At 40.1% G+C, this 23,191-nt stretch overlaps 2 protein-coding genes across 3 annotated transcripts in view; one reads left to right on the top strand and one right to left on the bottom strand.

The window, feature by feature from the left end:
* Positions 1–14,911, bottom strand: part of LOC110980033 (puratrophin-1-like) — an 89,849-nt gene extending 74,938 nt beyond the window's left edge. Inside the window, exons 1-2 of one of the 2 annotated variants that reach the window (XM_022236309.2) lie at positions 14,846–14,911; positions 14,066–14,225 (exon numbers count right to left, since the gene is read on the bottom strand). In XM_022236309.2, the coding sequence (XP_022092001.2) occupies positions 14,066–14,104 (39 nt within the window). In that variant the 5' untranslated portion in view covers positions 14,105–14,225; positions 14,846–14,911. Of the gene's footprint in view, positions 1–9,404; positions 10,336–14,065; positions 14,226–14,845 lie in introns of those variants that run through there. The other variant, XM_022236307.2, reaches the window with a different exon arrangement.
* Positions 14,912–19,163: 4,252 nt separating this feature from the next.
* On the top strand, positions 19,164–22,828 carry LOC110980015 (transmembrane protein 70 homolog, mitochondrial-like). Its single transcript, XM_022236275.2, has 2 exons — positions 19,164–19,810; positions 20,696–22,828. The coding sequence occupies exons 1-2, from the start codon at positions 19,463–19,465 to the stop codon at positions 21,287–21,289; spliced, it is 942 nt and encodes a 313-aa protein (XP_022091967.2). The 5' UTR covers positions 19,164–19,462; the 3' UTR covers positions 21,290–22,828.
* The last annotated feature ends 363 nt before the right edge of the window (positions 22,829–23,191 follow it).

Below are 23,191 nucleotides of genomic sequence, written 5' to 3'. Positions count from 1 at the left end.
ACATATTGGTGTACGTGCTATAAACATATGATGATTACCAGAATAGGGACTAGAAACATCCCTAATAAAAATCATCCCCACAATACAGTGCCTAGGTATAGCATCACTTCTTGACAAAGTACATACAATAAGGGGTATACCATCTCTATGAGAACACATAAAAAATGGATTGGCCCCCTGGCCTGACATGAACAAGGTTTGCTTCCTCTAAGGTCGCCCCAGGGTCACAAGTGTTTGGATTTCAGGTTCATTGTGGTTGGTGATAGGGGCTTGCCTAAAACCACAAACTCTGAGACTCTGCATGCAAACTTCCAGCCCCCCCCCCAAATCACTCCTGCAACTTTCTTGCTAATCCAAGCCAGAAAATTCTATCAAGATTCACTCATCTTGATTGCTTGAAAGCGAGAACCACCATGAGCTGATTGGGGGGAAGCATCAACCAGAAATATGACAAAATGCCCCCAAAACTAACAATAATGCTTCACAATACTTGATGTGCCTTGAGCACCCCTCCTGACACAAAAACTCCTTGTAAGATGATTTTCATTTTGTGCATTTAAGAACCCACAGCTGAAATAACGAAACATGAATACAGAATCTCCTGCACACAGAGACAGTGAAATCCATTCCAATGTTTCTTTTAGTCACATTTCTCCATTCCTAACTTCCTAAAATTCACATGGGATTAACAAAGGCAAAACAAATTTCTGGAGGGGGGCAGGGGAAAGGGTGCATGTAGGGGTGGAGTTAAGACATAAATAAATTGAAAAATGACAGTACTGAAATGAAACAACCTTATATCCCTTACCTCCAAAACTGGAAGCATAAAATGTGTAACTCTGATTGTTTCAGGGGTACAGATTCTAGAGGTTGTGTTTTGTATGCCAACTACATGCAACATGACTCATAACAGTTTATAGTTCTCTCTCCCAGAGAAGGCGAGATTTACAAAACAATGAATAACTCACGCTGATTGATACCAAAGCTACTGTGAACACATATGCATGTGACACCTACACTGTCTCATGACCGTATCAAACTCTGGTTCAAAGTTGTTATGTCTACTGGAAATGGGGAAAAAATCCACCCTTCAGGACTGAACACCAAATAAACAGGGCTACAAGTATATACTGTAGGTGGTTACGCTTCAGGTAACGAGATGAAATGGAACATTAAATCCCAGGAGAAATTTTAGCATGTGCCCGTATGCACAATACAAGTGGGTCAGTCCCAGTAGCTGCTATCATAAATGAAGGCCTACGTGTATGTGTAATTTTACTGATGACAAACTTATTCCATTTTTTCAATGATCTGCTCATGAAAGAATGATAGCTGCCCCTTCCCTCCAAACACCCTAAATGCTTCAATATCTCATATATGAAAATGAGATTATTTCTCTTATCTGAAAGGGAGGTGAAGGATATCAGTATTACGCATCTTTTGAGAAATATTTTCCTGTTTAGGGGACTTACTTATGTCTTTGAACCAGATTTTCATATCAAATCAAATGGTCGAATGCATTGCATTCAAGAGGAACAGAAAGAAGAGACAAAGAAAATCACAAATGAAGAAGCAATACAGTTGGCTACATAATACCAAAATAGGACACAAAAGAAATTGTTAAAAGAAATACAGTTGGCTACATAACAATACCAAAATCGGACACAAAAGAAATTGTTAGAAGAAAGAAATTGTCAGACTGAGGTAACTCCTGGTGCAGCATTTAACCACATTTCCAAGGGTTCCGCTTCAGAAATGGCTATCTGCATTCTTTGTGAGCATGGCACCATGGAATATTACTGTCGGAAGTCTTTCAAAAGAGCTTAACTTTGCTCCAAAAAATTTCTTTTAAAAAGTATGAATCTGTTGTCATCGCAAGGGCCAGCAGGCACCAGAGCTTAATACAAAAGAATGGCCTCAAACATGATCCATTACTCTTATAAACCGTAGATTAACCCTGCACAAATTTGCCAGAATTTAAGTGGATCTGACGCCACACAATCTTTCTGATAACATTTTTCCTTTTTAAGAACAAGTGTGCTATATAGCACAAACAGGTACCTGAAGAAGACTTCGTTATAAAAGTGATGGTAAAGTAAATAAAACAAAAATCTCCAATGAGCCTATCTAAACAGCTGAAACAGTTCCATGTTCAGAGTGCAAATGAATAAGCTTTTATTCCTACAACTATCTCAACTTCTAGGCAACCCATCTACACTGTAAACTGGTGTCACAACTTCTTTTAACATAACTTAAATCAGTTCCATTTGCAAAGACACTTACCAAACTGCATGAATTTCTGAGTTCTAGAAAACTATTATCCACGGGCATGTACCCGCCAACCACTGCACTGCACTGTTCAAAGTTTTGCACCTATGCATGTGCATGAGTCATTTCTGTCATATGACATTGTGCATCCCTGGCCAACTGCCTGCTTTCCCCCTTTGCCCATTATTGTTTCATAATCAAGTGTACAAGAGCTATTATAAAAACTGAAAGTATTTATGGATCATATCTGGAGCTTGGGGAAAGTCTGAGGCAGCAATGAACCTGAGTCACAGCCGGTGGTGCTCATGCTGGCAGAGATTTCCCTCTGAAGAGTATTGTGGATACTTCATCACATTCAGATATGGACAAAGAAATTAGAAGAGCAGTATGAGGGCCTGGTTTTTCAAGGGAAATTGCAAGGGAAATATTTCGATATTGGCCAGTTGCAATTCCTGTTAAGCCTGTCCTGATCACAACAGTGCTGATCAGTGATCGGATGCCACAGTTGCCAACATTTACCACGTATATACAGACAGTGTTCCATTAGATTTACTTCATAGCAACCGCCTGTCACACAAAATACCTGACATATTGTGCCTTGCTAACAGGTGTGGGGTGCATGTATAGGGTGCACAGCCAACTACAAAGCACATCAACCTCTGAATGATGAAGTTATATGTCTCACAGGAATGCTCAGCCTTACGTGTAGTAATCCAACAGCTACACAGTAATTTGTGTGTGTGTGTCATCATGTCATGTCTCTCAAATGCATCACACCCTTGACTTGGTATACTTCTTTGATTTGAAAAGACATCTCACATCACACTTGTTGAAAATAGTCCAAACCTCTCAGGTGAACACCATCAAATAATGAACATTCACACTCAATTTTCTCGAAAACAACAGACAATGTCCATAACTGGCAGAAGTAGTATCAAAAGTTGAAGTTAGCCAGTTCAATTAAGTTTATTCATCATGTTACTATGAAATCCAACATTACTTCATAATTCATACAGAAAAATGTGTGAGGTAAAAATAAGGCGCGCCTTTGCACCATCACTTACTAGCACGGGCCTGTGCTGTGTGACTAGGTGACTTGCGCAGTTACTCAGGTGAAATATTACACACTTCCTTATAACCCCCGGGCTAGAAATGGGCCAACTTTGCTCAAGTATGAAGTGCCCTGTCCTCTGAAGACCAATATGTGCAGTCAAGTGCGGTGTATTTCTAGAACCAGTGCAATCTCCCACATTGAGATCTATTCCTTCATGCATAGGTTCAGTTTTCAGTACATTGCGTATGAAATTGACTGGAGCCGAACTATTTACTTATTTTGGAAATATCAACCACATTAAATTCGCATGTGCAATTAAAAAAAAAAAGAATGTCGCATCTGAAATTTCTGCTGTCACAGCCAACAAGATTTCAGAGCCTGACATGAAAGCATTTACAAAAAAATCTGATGTCAGGCATAGATTAACTCCCCCTAAAGTCCTCAGCTTTATATTTAACCTCACCACACAAAATTTCTTACCCATAGATGTGATGCCATTCATCTATCCGTAATCCACTACAGAAAGAGTACCATTCAAACAATGACAATAAGGGCTTTTTCCTTTTTTTCCAAAACTCAAACAAAATCCTGGAGTGTATTTTGCCACATGTGACACAATTTTAAAGATTACAAAAAAAAGAGAGATTATTTAAGAACCTTTCCGGATTTTCATCCCGCATCCTCCAGACTCTAAGAGGATTGGAAGTAAAGAGGCAAGAGAGATTAAGAGGACGTTTGCCCCAGTTTCTGATTGAGCAGAGAGGTATTCCAACAAGGACTGCCTTGGAGGGCCTAGGCACTCAAGCTGTTTGACCAACACACTTTAACACAGGATTATCCTCTTCATTGTCTCTGGCCTTTTTTCCTTCCAGATCCTGGTAGGAATGTCGGAGCATCTTGATAAGATGATGCCACGACCACCGAGGATATATGTCAATTCATTTTGAATCATGAAGAGACATACAGTACTAAGTAGCCTGCAGAGATTGAATGGGTTTGATTCTGAAAAAAAAGGTCACCCAACAGCTTGAAAGTCTTGAAAGAAACAGCTAAGGAGCAAAATACAAAGATGATTGTTACCTGACAGCTTTGAATGGTACATTCGTTTAAAGTACAATGATCTTGTAATTAGTTCAGGCTTTTTACCAAATCATGCATTTGTATAACACACATATTGATAACTTGTGAACATTTTCATAGCTATTCTTTGATCTGCTATCACTGTTTATATCTGCCTGTGTTATACATGTTATATCCCCTTGTAATTTTTCTCAACACACTTTTGGTCTGCAGTCTTACTTTCACCCTGGGAATGAAATGAAAAAAATACATATATTGACATGAAACAGAACAAGCCAACAGAATTTCTCAACAAAATTTTAAAAAACCATTGTTATACTAAAGTGAAATGATGCAAAGCAGACCAGCACATTCTTAAGAGAATGAGTTCAAGTAAAAGAAGAACTGAACAGAGCATGGCTTGGCAAAAGAACAGCCAAACAATGCAAAGCAGAGCTTAGCTTCATGTAAAAACAACCAAACAGAATGGACCAGCAAACATGGCTATGGCTAAGTAAAGCAGAGTAGAACAGACAGGGTGTGGCTGAGTACAGCAGAGATGAACAAAGCACAGCCAAACAGAACACAGCAGTGCAAAACAGACAGGGTGTGGCTGAGTAAAGAAGTGATGGGTATTAAAAGCACAGCCAAACAGAGCACAGCAGATGACGCAAAGCAGAGCACAGCATGAGCAAAGTCAATAAAGAAGAATTATCACATCTTGTCGAATGAACAAGGAGGGGAAAAGTTGTTGACATTTCAATACTGTTTTAAAATCAAACATCAAAGATCAACACCAAGGCACATGACCAAAATTTGTGACTAAAATTAGGACTACACATTAAGTTTGGCTTTTTTAGACATTATTACAGTTCTGAGCCTTGTTGTCACAGATGGCAAGTTTAATGGTTATTCATAAATACCTTAGACAGTTACATGTAAGCAATTTCATTTTGGTTGATGGCCAGTATTAAATGGTTGATAATGTACAGGTATGTGCCATGCATGCGCCACTCTCCATCTAAGGAGATTGGAATAAGACAATTCACAACAGGCATATACATGTACCATGACATGGCTAGAAGGATGTTTGGGGGAAAAAATGAAATAAAACAAAAACTATTGGAAATTTGTTCAGGCTCAGGTTAATGGACACTGAAAATGCTCTTGCCTGCAGCTTGGGCAAAAGTTGCATCCGCCATTTTCCTGAGCCGGTCTTAAACAAATGTTTAAGACCAGCCAAGCACAGTCCTCTATTTTAGGAAACAAATTTGAGGAACATAGAATGTGTTCAAAGTTAATGCTTATCAACAGAAGATGCTCAAGTTTCTCCAACTCCAAAATCATGCCTTGATTGTCAAAACAGTTTACAGAACTAAACTTCCCCTTAAAAATGTGCCTTCTTTCCAACTGGCCCCAAAAATTAAAGTCCAGCTAATGAAGAAGTTTCTTCTAGGCAACACTGTGAATCTATGGACACAAGGCACTGGCAGTTTACAGTAAACAGTAAAAGCTATGGAGGTTGATTACTTTTCCCAGTGTAAGGTGGTGGCTGAAAGAAGAGTTAGTATAAAAATCCCAATTGGCCAATTTAGCACAGGTTTTGTTTGAGATAAGTCAATTTACACAGTGGAATTGTTTCCATTGCTGGCATGCCTCAGCAAGCACTATTGTGGTTTCTGACAGTTTCCAGACAGCTACAAAGGGAAAGCAGGGTCATAACAGAGTTTATGAACCAGCAGCCTTAAATGGATATATGTATAATTTACAGGGGTACATTCCTCACAGCATATCTGTTCCATTTTGATCCAATACCTAGTTTTACTACAATGTATGTTACATCAAAATTGATATCACAAAATGAGACAGGTGCAACTTGACAGTATTGTAAACTACATAATTATGTTGCCAAAATTCTCTGGGGACTACACATCAATATACACATTACAGTAATTGCTTGAAGTGATGATTGTCACACATTTGAAAGTTGTCAAAGTACAAAGGGCACAAAGCATCAAACTTTTGGCAAACAATCTAATCCCCCCCCCCCGGCTACCTACATCTTCATCAAGAAAAAGAGACTGATGGCCAACCATTTTTACTGCACATTCCAATAAAAGAATTGGACATTAAGTGTTCTGTACCATACAATGTATGTGCACAAGCCTATGCAAACATCTGGTGCATTACCCCAGTGGGGAGCCAGGGTAAAAGGTGCCATCTCTTCATACACTCTGCTCCAGTCTATTCAAAGCAATCATCCTGATAGCCCAGCACTCTTACTCCATATCTAATTTGGTTCAGTGGGTTTGTGGAAGATGTACATGTACACTGTACATGTACGTATACATACACATGTAGAGCCTATTCACAGCCCCCCCCCTTCAACCACCAGAACCACCCCTCCAACCCTTTTCCACACTAGTTGAATCCTCTGTTTTATACAAATGTGTTTTTCTTGCCCTGAGGAGAGATGGCCCTAGGTTTCACATAAACAATAAAGACACTGATCTTTGCTACATAAATAACAATGTCGCTGGGAAATTTCCTTGATATAATAGAATTTGTTACAAAAGGCTGAGGAAGAGTACTGAAAGAGTTGAAACTCTTGGGAATTTCATAATTTGGTCTTTATAACAAAGTCTGGTTGTAAGAGGGCTCTTTTTATTGAGAATGGACTGTGCTTAATTTCATGCCAACCGAAAGGCCACATTGTATTTGAATGAAAACAAGTAATAAAGCATAAAGCGTATGGCCAACTCTCGCAGACTAAAGTTCATCCAACTTTTTATCCACTTCACCAGCATAACTGTACTTTCCAAAACTTTTATGGGCCAGAGATCTCAAGAGAATTCTAGTGCCAGATCATCATGTATGCCACCTGAACACCCACTGAGTTCCTAAAAGGTTTCGGTTCCAGGTAATAACTGGCCACAGATGAATCTCACCCTCTTGCATGCTGTGGTGGCCACTGTGGTGGGGTGATGTTAGGGATGTGAGGATGGAGTCCTTGGCTAGATCATGGAGAAATACCAGAAGCATGGTACAAGGAAGCAATAAGGGAAGACATAATAATGCCAGTTAACAGTGTTACCAAGGATTCTGAGATAAAGCTGCAGCCCACAAGTCTACATGTACATGTACATGTAGTTCACCATCTGGCTGAAGACTGATTACTTTGTGGTGGTCTGTGACTACAACACACTGACACTTCCCACTCTTTTTACAATTCAAACCTAATCTATAGATTACGATTCACTTTCCCAAATGCCAGTCAAATTGTTACATTTACAAGACAGAGCACGCTGTACGGGTTTCACACAAGCAACCATTTTCAAATGTTCTCAGAACACAATAAGCTGTTGAATTTTTGTCCAAAGTCACAGAGTGTCCAGTATTATGTACAATACAACAGTATCCACAGCTGTTGTGAATATTTCTTAGTATAGAATCACAGAAATAAGTAAATTGCAAGACCAGTGATCTGATGTTTGTTGTGAAATGCTGTACGGTTACCTGTAGTACTTCCTTAGTCTACGCCTTCCCAATAATTTCAAGATCACTTAATCAAAAACATACCTTTTGTTACTATTTAGACATATTTTATCAGTTATCACTGATTTGATGTTCAAAGAAATACATGTACATGTAGATACAGGCATTCTGAGGAATGATTTTAGAAAAGTAAGCTATCAACTTCAAACCAACTGCACCAAGACTAAAGAAAAAACAGTTTTGATTATGTTCTCCGAAAAATAATTTCATATTCCTTTTTTTTTCGCATTTCTTTCTAATAATAAGAGAGAGGCACAAAGTTCAAAGTTCCGCATAACAATGGCAATCAACAACCCTGCGATACCAACTTGCTAGATGAAACAACAACCGGCAGTGAAAGCAATACATTGCCCCTGTTGAAAGAAAAGGTTGGTGTTTGATTATTTACTCAATTTTACAAGATGGTTTTTTTCACTGCAGCCAAGATTTGCCAAGGAAAGCCCCGGAGGGTCTGCCAGTACATGTATTTTTACACACCCAGGTATTTATATATGGTTTAAACTTCCAATCCCGTAACATTTGGAAAAAGTCCAAAAGGTGAACAATTCTTTTACATTGCCATAAAAGGATATGCAAAATTTACTTCTGAGTCATTGCAATCAATCTTATTACGACTAAAACAGCTTCAAAATACAATCTGCACAGTGTTTGCCATTAAAACAAACTAACCAGGCAAACAAAATCAGGAATCCTTTTTTTGTTTTGAAGGAGACTTGTCAAACAAAATAAATCAATCACTTTGGCTGGTAAATACACAATGCACTGATGACCATAACACAGATGTCTCTACTGGGTTAGAAAACAATATTTCCCTTGATTTAGACAGCTCTCAAATGGGTGCATAGCTGTAAATACGTCACAGTCAATAATTACAACAAAGATGCCGTTATTTCATGGAGCAAGGATGGTAATTCAATTCATGGACATTCTTTCTCACAATAGGCGCAATGGAGACTAGTGCAAATTTCAGAAAGACAGATCTGTTCAGAGGAATGTAGAGGAATGTACTGTACGATTTACATGTAGGTAATAAATTATAATTTGGGACAGATACAAAGTTTTGAAAACCGTGGATAATTAAGCAACTTGAGGAAACAATTAAATTTATCAAGTTTTGTTTGAATTTGAATCTTACTAGACAAGGTCTGAAATATAAAAGGAAACATATAAAACATTAACAATAAATTCAATGTAAACCTAAACATTACATTAAATTTATTCAAATGTAATGTTAAGAGCAAAAGTTTTTTGTTTTTTAAATTCAAACATAATACCACATTTGTATTCTGTTCACATCTCAACTAACCTTATTTCTTCTAATTGCAAATTCACAACATCCGATTCTGTCAACATATTCAAGCCTATGTGGAAAAAGCAGACTTTAAAAACATGAGGTTTTTTCTAAATTAAGTATGCAAAATACATGAGGAACTAGTCATAAACAAATAATGACAACTACTGTACTCACCAATATTCGTCGAACAAAAGGACGAATCACTCGATAAGCTGATCTCACAATGGCTCGAAACATAATTGAAAGTAATAGCTAAATAAACCGAATATGCGAAGGTCAGTCCTTCAGAGAGTCCGCTTTTAAGTTTGGAGACATGTTTCAAGAGACGTCCAAAGAATACTGATGATATTCCTTTCCTTGTTAGTATCACTAGTGAAGTAGAAGATCTGCTTTTAGTGAAAATTGGAACAAATGTTGATCACATCATTATGTTTTGGAGCAGAGTGTGCTGATGGGCTGAGATGAAACACAATCAAGAAATAATCCTCCTACCGATCCACCCACACACAGCTTGTGGTTTCCAAGTTGACCAAACAAGTCTCTGGTTTTAATCCATCTTTGATGAGTTGATTTGCAGGGAACGGTAAAGATGACATCAGACTGTTAGTGCCACAAACCATACAGTCAAACACTGGCCATTTTCAGAAGTAATCGTGACACTTGGTGGTGCTTCACTTGAGATAAATTCATCGAATGAGAGCACAGAGAAGATGTAGGTGTTGCAACATGGGGGTTGCTGCTGTTTGTCTATATTTGAGCAGAAGTATGTGATGGTCCTCCAGGTTCTTTGTGCTGCAACCTTCCCTGGGCTGTGGGGCTAAGCTTGGGATAACGAGCGACCAGTAAAGAGCTTTCTTGAGCTCAAAGGGTTCACACAAAAGCCTAGTGACACTATTCACAAAGAAACAAACTGCCTTGTCAAGCTATTTCATCAGGATCAAATCTGGGAGCCACGCTGCTATTCAGTTGGTAAAGCCCCCTATCTCCATGTCGGCTCAAAGGACACAAGCCAAGACTGTATTGAGAGAGTAGCAGCTTCTTGTTATGCATGAGTGACCCTGGTACTCCCACCAGGCAGCATAAAGCGCTGGAGTCCTATAGTTTACGCACACAGCTAACTGCTCAAGGACTGTCTACTGTAACTGGGGAAATGATGATGGGTCTCACGTGGTGGGCAATGTGCACAGAGCCCCGCTGCAGACACCACTGCTGTCCCCTCCCCTTACACTACACATCAGACCACTGTTTGACCTGAGGGTAGGGCTTAGCGTGATACCAGGATCCCATCAAAGATGCCTTTGTTTGGCCTGGGTGCTGTAAGGCCTACCTCTCAAGTGAGTTCCTAAAAAATTGTCCTGGTACAATGTTATTAGGTTGGGAGCAGATGGGACTTGTCCTCAGGAGAGGTTATTCAATGAAAGTGAAAGGGAAACTCAGCTAATCCACACCATGGCAGTGTGAGGAAATAAATAATTGATTAAAAAAAAAATCAATTTAATAACCTCATTTAAGCAGTCTTCCCAGCATCTAGACCTTGTTTACATTGCCCATTTTTTGGCTTTTTTTGGGTGGGTGAGGTTTAGATCAAACTTGTTGAAAAAAGTTAACACCACTGACTCACCAGTTAGTGGTAGATTATGTGGACCTAGCTAAAATCATTCCTTTTTTACAACAAAAATTTGAGCCATTTGAAATGGTCAAGTCTTTGAGGTTGTGGGCACTGCACAGAGGAATCTTTTCCTATTCCTACATATCATTATTAAAGTGATGACCATCCCCACTACTGGGGAAAGAAGACGGAAGTGGGCTGGATTAGGAATAACAAGTTACACAAGTGTACAATGACCTCAGTGTATTGAGCCCAGAAAGAAAGTGGAAACCTAGCACTGGGAATCAACACCAATGACTTTTCTTTCAACTTTTTAGTGGCTTCTCTCTAAATCACTGCCAACTCATTCAGGGCACTTCAGGCACATACACCTCACAGAACCGCCATACAAGTAGCTCTATGATCACCAAGACTACAAAGCCCAGCACACAGTCATCACTTTCTAAGACTTCACTCAGTCCCTGCAGGGTCCAGTTCAAGGACCAACTGCAGCTCCGGCGATTGGATTAGTGGTCATAGCAATTAATCCTCTTCTGCTGATATAATGCCAAACCAAAAAGCCAAAAACGTAGGAAAGATCCATTCACGATGAAATGATCAATCAACTGTGCATGCATAAACTGTGCCTTTGTGATAATACAGGGTTAACAATCCCTGTTTTGTATGCAAAATCAGTGACTCCAGACATCTTTTTTAAGGTGGTGGCAGGTTTTTAAACTTTTTAGGCCATGAATTGTGTATTTTCACTTAATTTTCAAACATACATGTACATACATTAGAATACGTGCGAAAAGTTTGGTAAGATAGTACCAAACTCAGGGAAATGTTCATTAATAGGAAATTGGATGGAGTGAGTTTGGCGGGAGGGCTATTCAGAGATTTGGCTGAATTACCCTTGCATTTGCAATACAGCACCTGTATACAATATCAATTGTGTTTAATTTATATTCCAAACTTGAAGTACTGTAGCACCAAGCTTCTGTTCATTGCCGAAGAAAGCTTGCAGCAAAGCTGCTTAATACAAAAAGGCATGATAATAATCTTGTCCTACTTCAGGCAGCATTTCTGTGATTAAGATACTGGTAGATTTACAGAACTTAATCAAAAACAAAGTTAGCTTTTGTGGCTAATTAAAACAGATTTGTGTATGGCTCTGGCATCAACTGAAATTTACACCGAAATTACTATTTCTCAAAAAAAAGATCTAAATTTGAAAACATATGCTTGAAAATATACTTTTTGAAAAGTTTTTTTTAACCACACAAAGACAAAATACCGCTATTTTGGTGAAATGAAATTTTTATGTTAAATCAAAAAGGTAGTTTGGGAATCGAAATTGAGTCACAAAGCAGAAACAAATGGAACTGTTGACAACAAAGCACACCCGAGAGTCAAGGGCCAGGGCCAAGCAGAAAGGATAGACCTCATACACACACATCTGGAAGACCTCGGAGGCATTTCGTTTGAGCATGCACTGTTGGAATACCAAATTCGCTCACTCAACTGGTTTTAAATTCATAATACCCATGAGACAGATAATGCAAGCCATCCTCTATATCAAATTAAAAGGTTCAACAACAAAACCAAAAATTTGAATTACAATGAAAAATCAATTACGAGAACTGTCATAAAATTAATTTGATGTTTTTATGTTAATCAATACTAATAAGTGTCACTTTTTGCTTAAACATCTGCAATTTAAGTAATGGACTCATACCAAATTTGAATTGATATGATTCTCATCCTAATAACCTCTTAGAATATCTGATATTCTTTTTTTTTTCCTTGCTTTTTTTGGCAGCACGAACAATCATAAACCCTACCAAGGAAATCCTTTAAGCATGGAGTGCAATGAATATAGGGATAGCAAGTCATCATAGATGACAAGTAAATTTAGTTGTTTATACACCTTGAAGTCTCTAATGGTAGACAGTGCTACCGATAAACAAGCTCAAACCATGAAAGGTAAAACTTGGATTTTGGAAGACTAGGCCTGTACAATTATGAGCTACTGATGGCGCTATTCCAGTCCTATCTAAAAGTTCATTCTTCCACTTTTTGTGAACCCACTAGCAGATTATCTATCACTACAGCTGTATGAAGTCAATGCAGCATTATATATAACGGTTTTGCCCTTACCCAACGTATATTAATAAGCACTGTATGCTCAGTGCTTGTCCGAGAGCTTGCGGAAAAAACTTCACAAGCTTACTCGGGTGGGACTCGAACCCATGACCTCCTGCTTACTAGTGCAGATGTCGTAACCACTCGACCACCGAGCTTGCTGGGGTCTGCTGGCTGGTCCGAGTCAAATGAAGCAGCGGGTACCGCGAACTATTTTCAAGATGAGGTCGTGGGTTCGATTCCCACCCGAGTAAGCTTGTGAGGTTTTTTCGCAAGCTCTCAGACAAGCACTGAGCATACAGTGCTTATTAATATACGTCGGGTAAGGGCAAAACCGTTGTATATAATTAATATCTCCCCAACGCTAAAATACATCTTGAAAATCAATGCAGCATGGTGGACCTCTTTATCGGAATGGCAAACTTGGGACAAAAAGTAAAACCTTAAGGGTAAACTGCGCACCGTTCAACTGATTTCCACATGTCTATGAACAGTTGGAAACTAAATGGGCATGCGGAATCCCAAATATTAGGCCTGAAAACGCTATTTCTTTGATGCAGATCTGGATCATGATCAGTGATCCTACTTTGGTTAAGTGACATCAGAAGCCGCATGATGGATAGTGCAAGCATGCTTTGGGATAATCATGATCCAGGTCCATGTGAAACAAACAGGTCCTTTAAAAACTGTTCACACACTTTTAATTGGTAACTACTACGTAAAATTATAGTTACAAGGGGGAAGTTGAAATGTCAGCATAAGTATCTGTTATAATCAGTCCATTCTTAAAAGACTCAAACTTAAACTTATGAACTCCTTACGTTTCTGGAGTCTAAGATGAAATGCGTGGGAGTTACTGGTGACAGAGCTACTGATGAGAGTTCCGCACATCAGTCTTTTATCTTACACCAGCTTTACCTCGTTATGACCTCTGAGTCCTTGCCTTCTGGAATATGAAGCTAGTGGGAGGGGGATACTGGTGACAGAGCTACTGAAGAGTTTGACACATCAATCTACTTGTCCCAATCCCAGTTCAGATCATGGCCTAACACCATGTCAATGAAGTACAAATGCTCCATGGGCTGGAGTCTTGGCCACTCACCCTTGAACAAGCTGTTTTGACCGAAATGGATGGACACATATGCAGGAAACTACCAGAGGATGCAACACTGGTTATTTGCAGGGAGTAGACATGGATAAAGTATAAATCCAGGGGTGGTTAGCCTGATTTTGCAGGTCTGAAGTTATTCAAGCAATCCTACCTGAGATAAGATGTAATGTAAAAAAACACTGTCAGAAAACTGCATACAAATTCATGTCCAAACATCAGTAACGTCGATACATGTACATGTACCCCACACCTATACGTTCTCCTACCCTGTGGTTTTACAATGTGGTATTTTTTAGCTGGATTAATCCTCTTTTACTGTATTGATTTTTTTTTACACAGAGGGCATTCATGCTTCCAAAGGAACAGATAAGTAGGCCTGGTCCATGATTGCCCTAGGCTTCACTGTATACATTTTAGAGCTACCCTACCTAAATGCAGACTTGGTTACAATGAGTGTAAGGACACGCCACCTTTTAACATTTGGACAAGAGTTTTCAAGGCACTGGCAATGTTTACTTACGTGAAGTAATTTACGGATTAAAGAAATATGACAATTAAAGAAGCCTTACTTTGATTTGTGACAATGGCTCAATACTCAGTGCACTCCAAGGCACTTTAGCCTACGATGAAGTTATGGCTAAGATCTGGACTAAACTTAAAATAGATAATCAAATAAATTAAATAAACTTGAATAATATTCTGGCAATGCAGATCCTGCTAGGTCCTATCTATGCATGCCTTCAGGCTAAAATTGGTAGGAAATTCACATACCCTAGCCAACACCCTCCTCGAAATGATTCTTCAACCCTTAGATTCTGTAAAACTAAAAGGAAGACTCTCCGAAGCTACAGAGGTAATTTCGAGCATGTGTGCAAGAAGTAATCAAAAAGAGAAAAGGAAAAAGGGCCTTGTAGCTTAGTTATAGGCCTAGGCCCCTGCACTTGTCTCTTAGACGTCGCTTCAAAAGGCACAGGAATAGTTTGTAGGACAAGGCTAACTATCTTCGCATAAAAAAATAAAGACAAAGCACTCGTTTTTCATGGAAAGAGATGAACCGAACTTCTCTAAAGGCACATGTACTGCATAACTCCCTGTCAGATTAATAACTTCATCATTCTCGCGGTCGGCGTAACGTCACTATGGACTTTTAACACACGGCAAAAGGGCAAATTTACCCTTCGTGTGCGCGATTGCTCGACTTTGCAGGACATCAGTCCATCACCCAGTCGATCTCACGGGTGCACTTGTGTAAGTACGCACAAGACCGTCCGAATAAAAGTTACACACTCAACATATTTTATATTCGGAAGTTGTAAGAGCCATGAAATTGGGGAATTGAAGAAATATTGTATGGAACCTCTGGCCTAGTCTTAAGGTTTCTTATTCTGAGAAATCGGGTCCGAAATTGGCACTATTTAGCCGTTTTGCAGAGGGATGGTTTTTCAAAATGGCCACTTTTCTGAGTGGGGCGCGTATTTTTTATTTACACCGTAACGTAGGGTTTTTCGCTCTGATAGTGCTAATTCGTGCTTGAAAAGAGACTACAGCTGCCTGAACCAGTCGGACCTAGAGCGAGCGCGTGAAAACACGAAACGATGGTGCCAGAGTGCCTGGGGTGATTCCTATCAAGTTATTTCTTTGGTGTGTGTGAAAAAAAGCAGAATTTTAATCACCACCGTGATCGCTGGCTTGATAAGCTAGGATAGCCACGCTCACGCAATGTTTTTTAGCATTATTATTTTTTTCGGGGAGGGGGATAAAATACAAGTGCGATGTGACAAACATTATGAACGATTTAGGTGGGTCATTAATGAGGGTTGTTTTCAAGCAAATTGCGATTTCCACCCCTTTCAACTCTCTTATTTCATTTTTTGTTTCTTTTCCATTATAAAAAAAAGGTTGGTCTTGAAGCCTTGATTGCAATCTCGTCTGTGTCATTTCCTCTAGGCTTGTTCACCTTACAGAGTCGAAAAAGCAGACAGGTTATGGCTTTGCAGCAAAGTACGTCAATAATGCTTCATATACCTACGGTAAAAGACTCTCAATATCAAAAATTATTACTGCTAGCTGTGCACTGTATAGCACAGCAAAGAATTATATCAAAAATTCGAATCCTTGGTGCGCCACTGCCTGTATGCATTTGAAGCATGGAAGGAGGGAAACAGTCGAAAGACTCAATAAAATTTTTACCCATTGTGAGCCTAGTATTTCGGTCGTGAAGTTACGTTTGGTTTATTCACGTTTTTGCATTGCGTGGGCCTACCACGATCCCTGGCGGAGCTTTCTCATGACATTTAGCAGCACCTAAAGCTATGCAATAACGAGACGTCTTCCAGTTTTTGGTGACATGCATTGAAACCCTTTAGACTGTCTTAACGATTAAATATTATGTCATTTCCCGCCCCTACATTAAATCCCATGCGCTAGTGTATGTACTCAGCACTAGTCTCTTTTCATGCGTGAATCGGCACCACCACAGAAAAAAGGGCTACAGGGTGTAAAAAATAAATAAAAAATAAGCAGGCGGGGCATTTCCTTCGTCTTAGGGATGGTCTGCTTTGGGTGAGAATTTCTCGAAAATTCATCGGTCGATCCACTAAAAATGAAAGGAAAATGAAAGGGCCATGTCGAACATCCTGTTTCTTTGCAGCGTGGACACCTGTGGGAATTTTATTTTCAAAATAATATTGAAGTATGGGAATCTACTTAATTATGGGGGTGCACCCTCACGATTTGTTAGCCTTGGTCATAAAGGCTGAAGTAATGTGGTTTATTGCAATACATGTCGTCGCTGTGGTAAACTGTATATCGGAGAGACCAATCGTCGCCTTGGTGACCACTTCGCGGAACACTTGCGCAGTGTGCGCCAACAAAGTCACACTTGGTCCCACTGGTCGCAGCACTTTTGTGCGCCGCGGCCACATGACGTAAGCGTCTGCATGTGCGTGATGCGTCGTGTGCTGTCGAATTTTGCTTCATGGTGTTTATAGAGAGCGCCATCACCGTTTTCTTTCATTTCCGTTCCCCGCACTTCCAACATATAAACCCTGAGATGAGTAGCAGGCGTTGATTTTTTCTTGTTTTTATTTCATCCATTCATCAATTTGCATTAGTGTTTGTTGAAAAAAAATGAAGAAGAGCAAATAGAAAATCTGCGTAAATAGGAACTGTTCTCACATAATAAGTTTAAGACACCCGGCCTGGGCCGATCCTTGTTCCAATTTCCGTCCAATTTTTTTTAGACCATTGACGAAGTTCCCATTTGTGGTAGATTTTGTAACCTTATAGATATTTCTCTGTGGGTTGTATTGCAGTGCAAAATCGGACAGCGCCGCCTGGTGACTACAAGGAAAGGGTTGGGCTCCCGTTTCCCTTTGGAAATTCAAGATTATGGCCAGAAGTTCACTTTTCTTTGCAATTTTATTTGGGTCAAGCAAAGTTTTTTTTTATTCGCCCTTCGCCGAAAACACCCCCAAAATAGGAGTAAAACTATGCGCTCATCTCTCAATGTAGCCGCTCGCCTCTATGCAAAATAGGACCACGGGTTCGGGAGGGTTTTGTGAGCGAAATACATGTACGAAGAGTGAGACCCCAGAAGGCTCCAAAAAGGTTCGTGGTTTATGAAAATATCTCTACCGTCGCTCTCGATGATAGCACCTCTTATTGTAAAATCTCCATGGATCACACAATATTAATAAGCTCGAGCGTAGAAATCTACCCATTTAGTGGAATGCACTGTGGTCCATCCTGGCAAATTCCAAATAGTAATTCCACTCCTCCAGACAGTTGTACGACCGCAAGTTTGACCACGGGCTTAGGAAGTTAAAATACCATCCGGCCTGCACTTTATAATATCTCAGAATATTCTGTCTTCTGTCTTCCTTCAGTTCAGTCTCCCTTGTTAACTTCATCAGCACAGACATAACCCACAGACATAAATTTATAAACTCATAGACCACCAGTCTTGTGCGTAAAAGAGTGATTTTTAAAAGCATGAGCAAGCAGTGAGCGAAATGATGAATGGCAGAATGCATGCCATTTGTTTACATGCGCTCTAAAAAGTGCTCCCTGTTTTACTCTTTTGTACTGCTGTCTCTTCTCTTCAAATGTTGCATCCGCAACCGTTTAGAATCTGCATGGGCCAGATTAGGTAAACAGAGGATTTTTTCACATTATTGGAAAATGGCTTCATAGCATTTTGTGGCTGGAATTCTCAACTGTGTCTTTTGGATTTAGTCGGGTGCCGCCTCGGCTACGGTTGTCCGTGTATGTGTTTATATGCCTGTGGGGCTCAGTATACCATTAAATTTTGTCTTTCTTTTGCCGATTGGGGTGCACTTCAGCTCAGGGCGTATAATTGAAAAAAAAATGCATAAATATAATAGAGCTATATATAAAAACTAGAGCGCTGACTCGTGTACAAAGTGATGCCTGCTGGGCGCATCCATAGGTTTGTGCACAAACCTATGGGAAATTCGAAATTGGTACGGCTTTTGTACGCTATTTGCACATCTGCGTCTGTATCCTAAAACGACACGCCAACAAAGCCGATACGCAAACAAGGTTGAACACACAATCAGTAAATGAACATTTTATTTTGCTCTGCGCAAAAAAAACACAAATGCTGCACATGAAGTTTGCCATGACGTTTATTTAATCGGATTTTATCACTACCCGATGCGCACGACAGCTGGTGCCCCAGAGCCGTCAACTCACTAACACTGAAAGAATTAAGGGAACGACTATCTAATTTAAGTTAGCTGAACTTATTCGTCGAAACTTGGACAGCCATCGAAAGATATGCATACGAAATCGCACGACCGTTCCCGAAAGTTAGGGAATCAACATTCGTTTTAAAATATATATAAATAATCATGCACCATTGCTCTGTATGTGTGCACCTTATTCAATAGACATACTGACATTAGCGTATGTTGTACTTGAGTGTTGCATTTAGAATACATAATTCGATATCGCACAAAGATTCAATTGTCTGCACCCAGGACGGCGTCAAATTTTCTGCGCGTGGAGAATGAGAAGGGCGCCACCACTGATCTCTATTCGCCACGTTTGGTTGGCGCGGCGCATGCACAGCGCTCTCGTTTTGTGTATGAAACAGCGCCACCGCCGCTGCAGGCAATGAATTGCGACAACGTTGATTGGACAGCCCTCAAACTCCAAGGGCCGGGTGCTCCCATTCACGTATGTACCAAAGATTGTATAGCGCCGCGCAGCGGCGCTATACAATCTTTGGTATGTACTATGCAGAAAATTCAAGATGGCAGCGCCCATGTGTTTGATAGCCTGACATGTTTAGCTAAATGTCACTTGTATATCAACCTTTTTTGAATGGCATTCGAGTTAGAATTCATGGGATAGGTATATTTTATGTTATGTGCATACTGTTTTTGGTTGGCCGGTGACCAGGTGACAGTTTCTTTTAAAATCATGCAAAATCAACTGTTCGTCCGATTCGTTCTCTCCACATGCTCAACGAGCCCGGCAGCAAGCATGGCAAGTCGACTCTTGGTCTTGCCGAAATCATTCGCTAGAAATGTATCACTAACACGTTCCTTGCCGAGGCCTACAAGAGCTCAGTGTTCTGTAATTACTAACGGCTACCTCACGAAGGTCTCTAGATTGCAGTTGACTCCAGCGTTTGGTCAACTGCTGAATCATGTGAATCAGACATGTCAGAACTGCTCTCCAGTTCCACTAATTCCAGAGAATTTTCAGGTAAGTTATGTGAGTTCTGAGGTTATGTTGTTGGACTGGCTTGGAAAACCAGCTTTATGGCTCATGAGCTGCCATGCTTTGACATACAAGTTGGCATGGTTGGAGTAATTGCAGAATCCCTGCCACTTTAAAAATGACCCCTGGAATGACTGGCTACGTGGGTACAAGGTGAAGATCGCTTGAGAAGAGTGTGACACTTTGATCTGTACCTTGTTATGAGTTTGATCATGAGGGGTGGTGGAGTATTCTGCATTTGAGCTTACAAGTTCAATTCATTCCTGTGGAGTTATTGAATTTGATTGTTATACATCTGTACACAGGCCTATGTTATAGGCCAGTAAGGATGCTAAGGCTGTTTTCCACCACCAGACAGCCATGTCAACTTGCCATCTGACCATGGTTATCCCTAGTCCGAGTAACTTGGATTGCGTGACCATGTCCAAATGTTAAACACGGCGATTTGTAGGGTCCAAGTTACGCGGACTAGCTTACCCCAGCTTTATTTTCCATCACCATGATCACTGTCTAAGCACATACACCATAACTTGAGCAGTGTTAAGCATGCATTATTGTTTTCTCGGGATAATACAGATGCCACTTGATACCCAATGCATAAACCTTGTCAGGCTGGTCTGAAAAACTTTGTTTTCCACGTGAATACCTCAAAAGTTTTACCACATAAGTTTGACTGATGGCTAATATTATAGGTCACTGCATGCAGGGAAAATTTGTGGTGTCCATAAATTATATGGAATTCTTTTCCTTTTCTTGTTGCACAGTTTTTCATTTAATTTTTGGCCTAATTTTTTGTATGTTGTGGAGGGTGTATCTAATTTACTCATCTGAGTGCTTATTTACTCTTATTAATTTTCTCTTGATAAACAGAATACATGGCAGTTCCAGTCACTGCGAGGGCTCTCAACATCAGCCCCTGTCCAGGGGATTTTCTCAAAGTCCGCTGAGAAGAAGTTGACTGAAGACAACCTCATCTATACAGGACCGCTGAGCAACATCGTGAAGATGGTCAAGCTCTTCTCACTTTCCACCAGCGGCATTTCCCTGCTGATCCTGCAGGCACTGTTCATCTCGGGCGAGTCTGGGTCCATGAAGCTCCTGGGTGGCTCCATGGCCTCACTGCTGTTCCTGACCCCAATTCTTCTCCACTGGGTCTCCAAGTCGTATGCCACACAAATTTACTATGACCAGGCTACCGACACCTATACAGCGAACACTGTTGGGGTCTTCCTGGCCACTATCAGGCACGACTTCACCACCGCCGATGTGGAGATCCCCGCTGTGCGCAACCTGATGACATCCATTCTGGTCAAGGGCAGACCTCTGCTGATCGACCCCCGAGCGTTCATTACTCCCAATCACTACAGTCACCTCATGGGATACGACAAGCTGCCCGACGATATGTCGGCAGAGGAATTGAAAAAAGTCCTGGCAGAGTTTTCAGAAGAAGAACGTAAGGACTGAGAATACTGTCAACTGGACGAGCAAATCTTTTTGTAGGATTGGAGGGGTCCCTCTACTAACAGCTAATAAACATCAGGAAATCACTTTTAAAATGGTTTGAGTCAGTGTGGCATGCAGCTTTTATCAGCACCCGTAGACTAGTAGCGAAATTGTGGGGGTGATAACGAATTTCAAACGCTGTCCAACCTGTAACCTACTTCTAAGATGGCGGCCATGTCCATGCCTCTAGCTTTCTGTGAAGCACAACTATTGCTTCACTGGTGCGCAAAGAATTTCTCGAGGGTAGCGGATGGAGTTACAGGAGCCATGAAATGCATTTTTAACTCTGAAAGATTTGTGACCGTAAACAATTTTCACACTTTTTTCATATGAAACTTTTCCACTTTTAGCAATGGCTGTGCTTTTTCCTTGTACATGTACCTGAGACTGCCAAGGCACACACACTCTACAGTTTTCCATTAATTTTTTCTAACAAATCTCAAACCAAAAATTGTAGGCCTCTGAACATCTTTTCATTGACTGAATCAAGAACAAAGGGAAAGAGTAAATCCACAGCACAAAAGGGAACTATTCTTAATGCTGCGAAAGAACAGTGGAGTTCCTACCCAAGATTTAATCACTGCATCACTCATAAATTTGGCGATTTCTGTTCAGAACAGAATGGGCCTGAAAAGACATAAGAAATGGAATGCGCATTTCAAGGATTTCATTTAAAAAATGTTTCAATTACCCAGGTCCCAATAAAAAGTCAGCTAAAAGGTTTTCACACTTTTAAAGCCAGCCTTTTTGCATGTAGATGCCTGATGCTCTCAGGGAGATGTACATGTATAACCTAAATTATTTCCAACATACAGACACGCATTGGTGAAAGACTTCAAGTACCACCCCAACTATGATCTGTGGGATAAGGCCTATCATGTTTGCATGTACATTGCGTGTACCTGTTGCCATTACATATATATATTATCATTGCAGTGCCCCATGGTATTTGCTTAAAATGCACTCTCTTCTGAAGGTTCAATTCTTCTCATCACATTCTTTAACCCCATAGTCCCTGTTCTGCCTGTTACTTCCAACACTCTCAATGTATGAGTTTCATAGATTTGCCAGGGAACACACTAATAGACTGTAATAATGTTAACGAAAAATGCTAACCAAAACATGACTAAATCCTCTGAATTCAATATGATTTCACACCCTCTCTAGGGAGTAAGGGTGAAACAAAAAGTTTAAAGATCAATCACTTTGGTATTTCACTATTTCATTTTTTTAAATTCAATTTAGTTATATTTAAAACAATCTATTATGTAAAACTAAATAAAGATTGCTACTGATGTCAAAAGCACAAGTTGAAGTCCTCCATATCAGGCAAACTGAAAACGAAAGTTGTCGGGAGCATCATTCCAATAGAAGTCGGTTCTGATGACGTCACACTATGGCTCTACCATTATACGACTCATTGTCTCGGGGCAAATGCCAGTGTGCTAAGTGCTGTGCTTGCTCACACTTAACTGTGAATTAAAAGAAGTGGGACAGTGAGAGCGACTTTGTATTTCTCTTCCATTAACAATGTCGATCAACACTGGAACGTATGATAAAGTTGAACCGTCCCAATTCAAACCAGACTTGGGGTCATGAATTTCAAGCAGATGGCCAATTGCCAAGAATGACATCTAACCCACTTTACCCATTTTTTGTTCTTTTCTGTTGTTCTATAAAGCCCCCTATTACAGCTGTAAGGTAATATAACTCTGAGGATGAGAGCTGTTTCCTGACATCAGATTGCTAGGTTTGTTTGCCACCCTCATCGACACATTTTGTTCATTGAACTCTTGAGCATTCTCATGGTGGAACTGAACTTCCCAAGTCACCATTTTTTTTATAAATGTGAAAAGAAGCTGC

Source organism: Acanthaster planci, linkage group LG06 (genome assembly GCF_054643075.1).
Source record: "Acanthaster planci isolate LZ-2023a linkage group LG06, COTS_SCS, whole genome shotgun sequence".
NCBI lineage: Eukaryota > Metazoa > Echinodermata > Asteroidea > Valvatida > Acanthasteridae > Acanthaster > Acanthaster planci.
The sequence above is the reverse complement of the archived record's forward strand: the minus strand, read 5'-3'. Positions and strand labels throughout refer to the sequence as shown.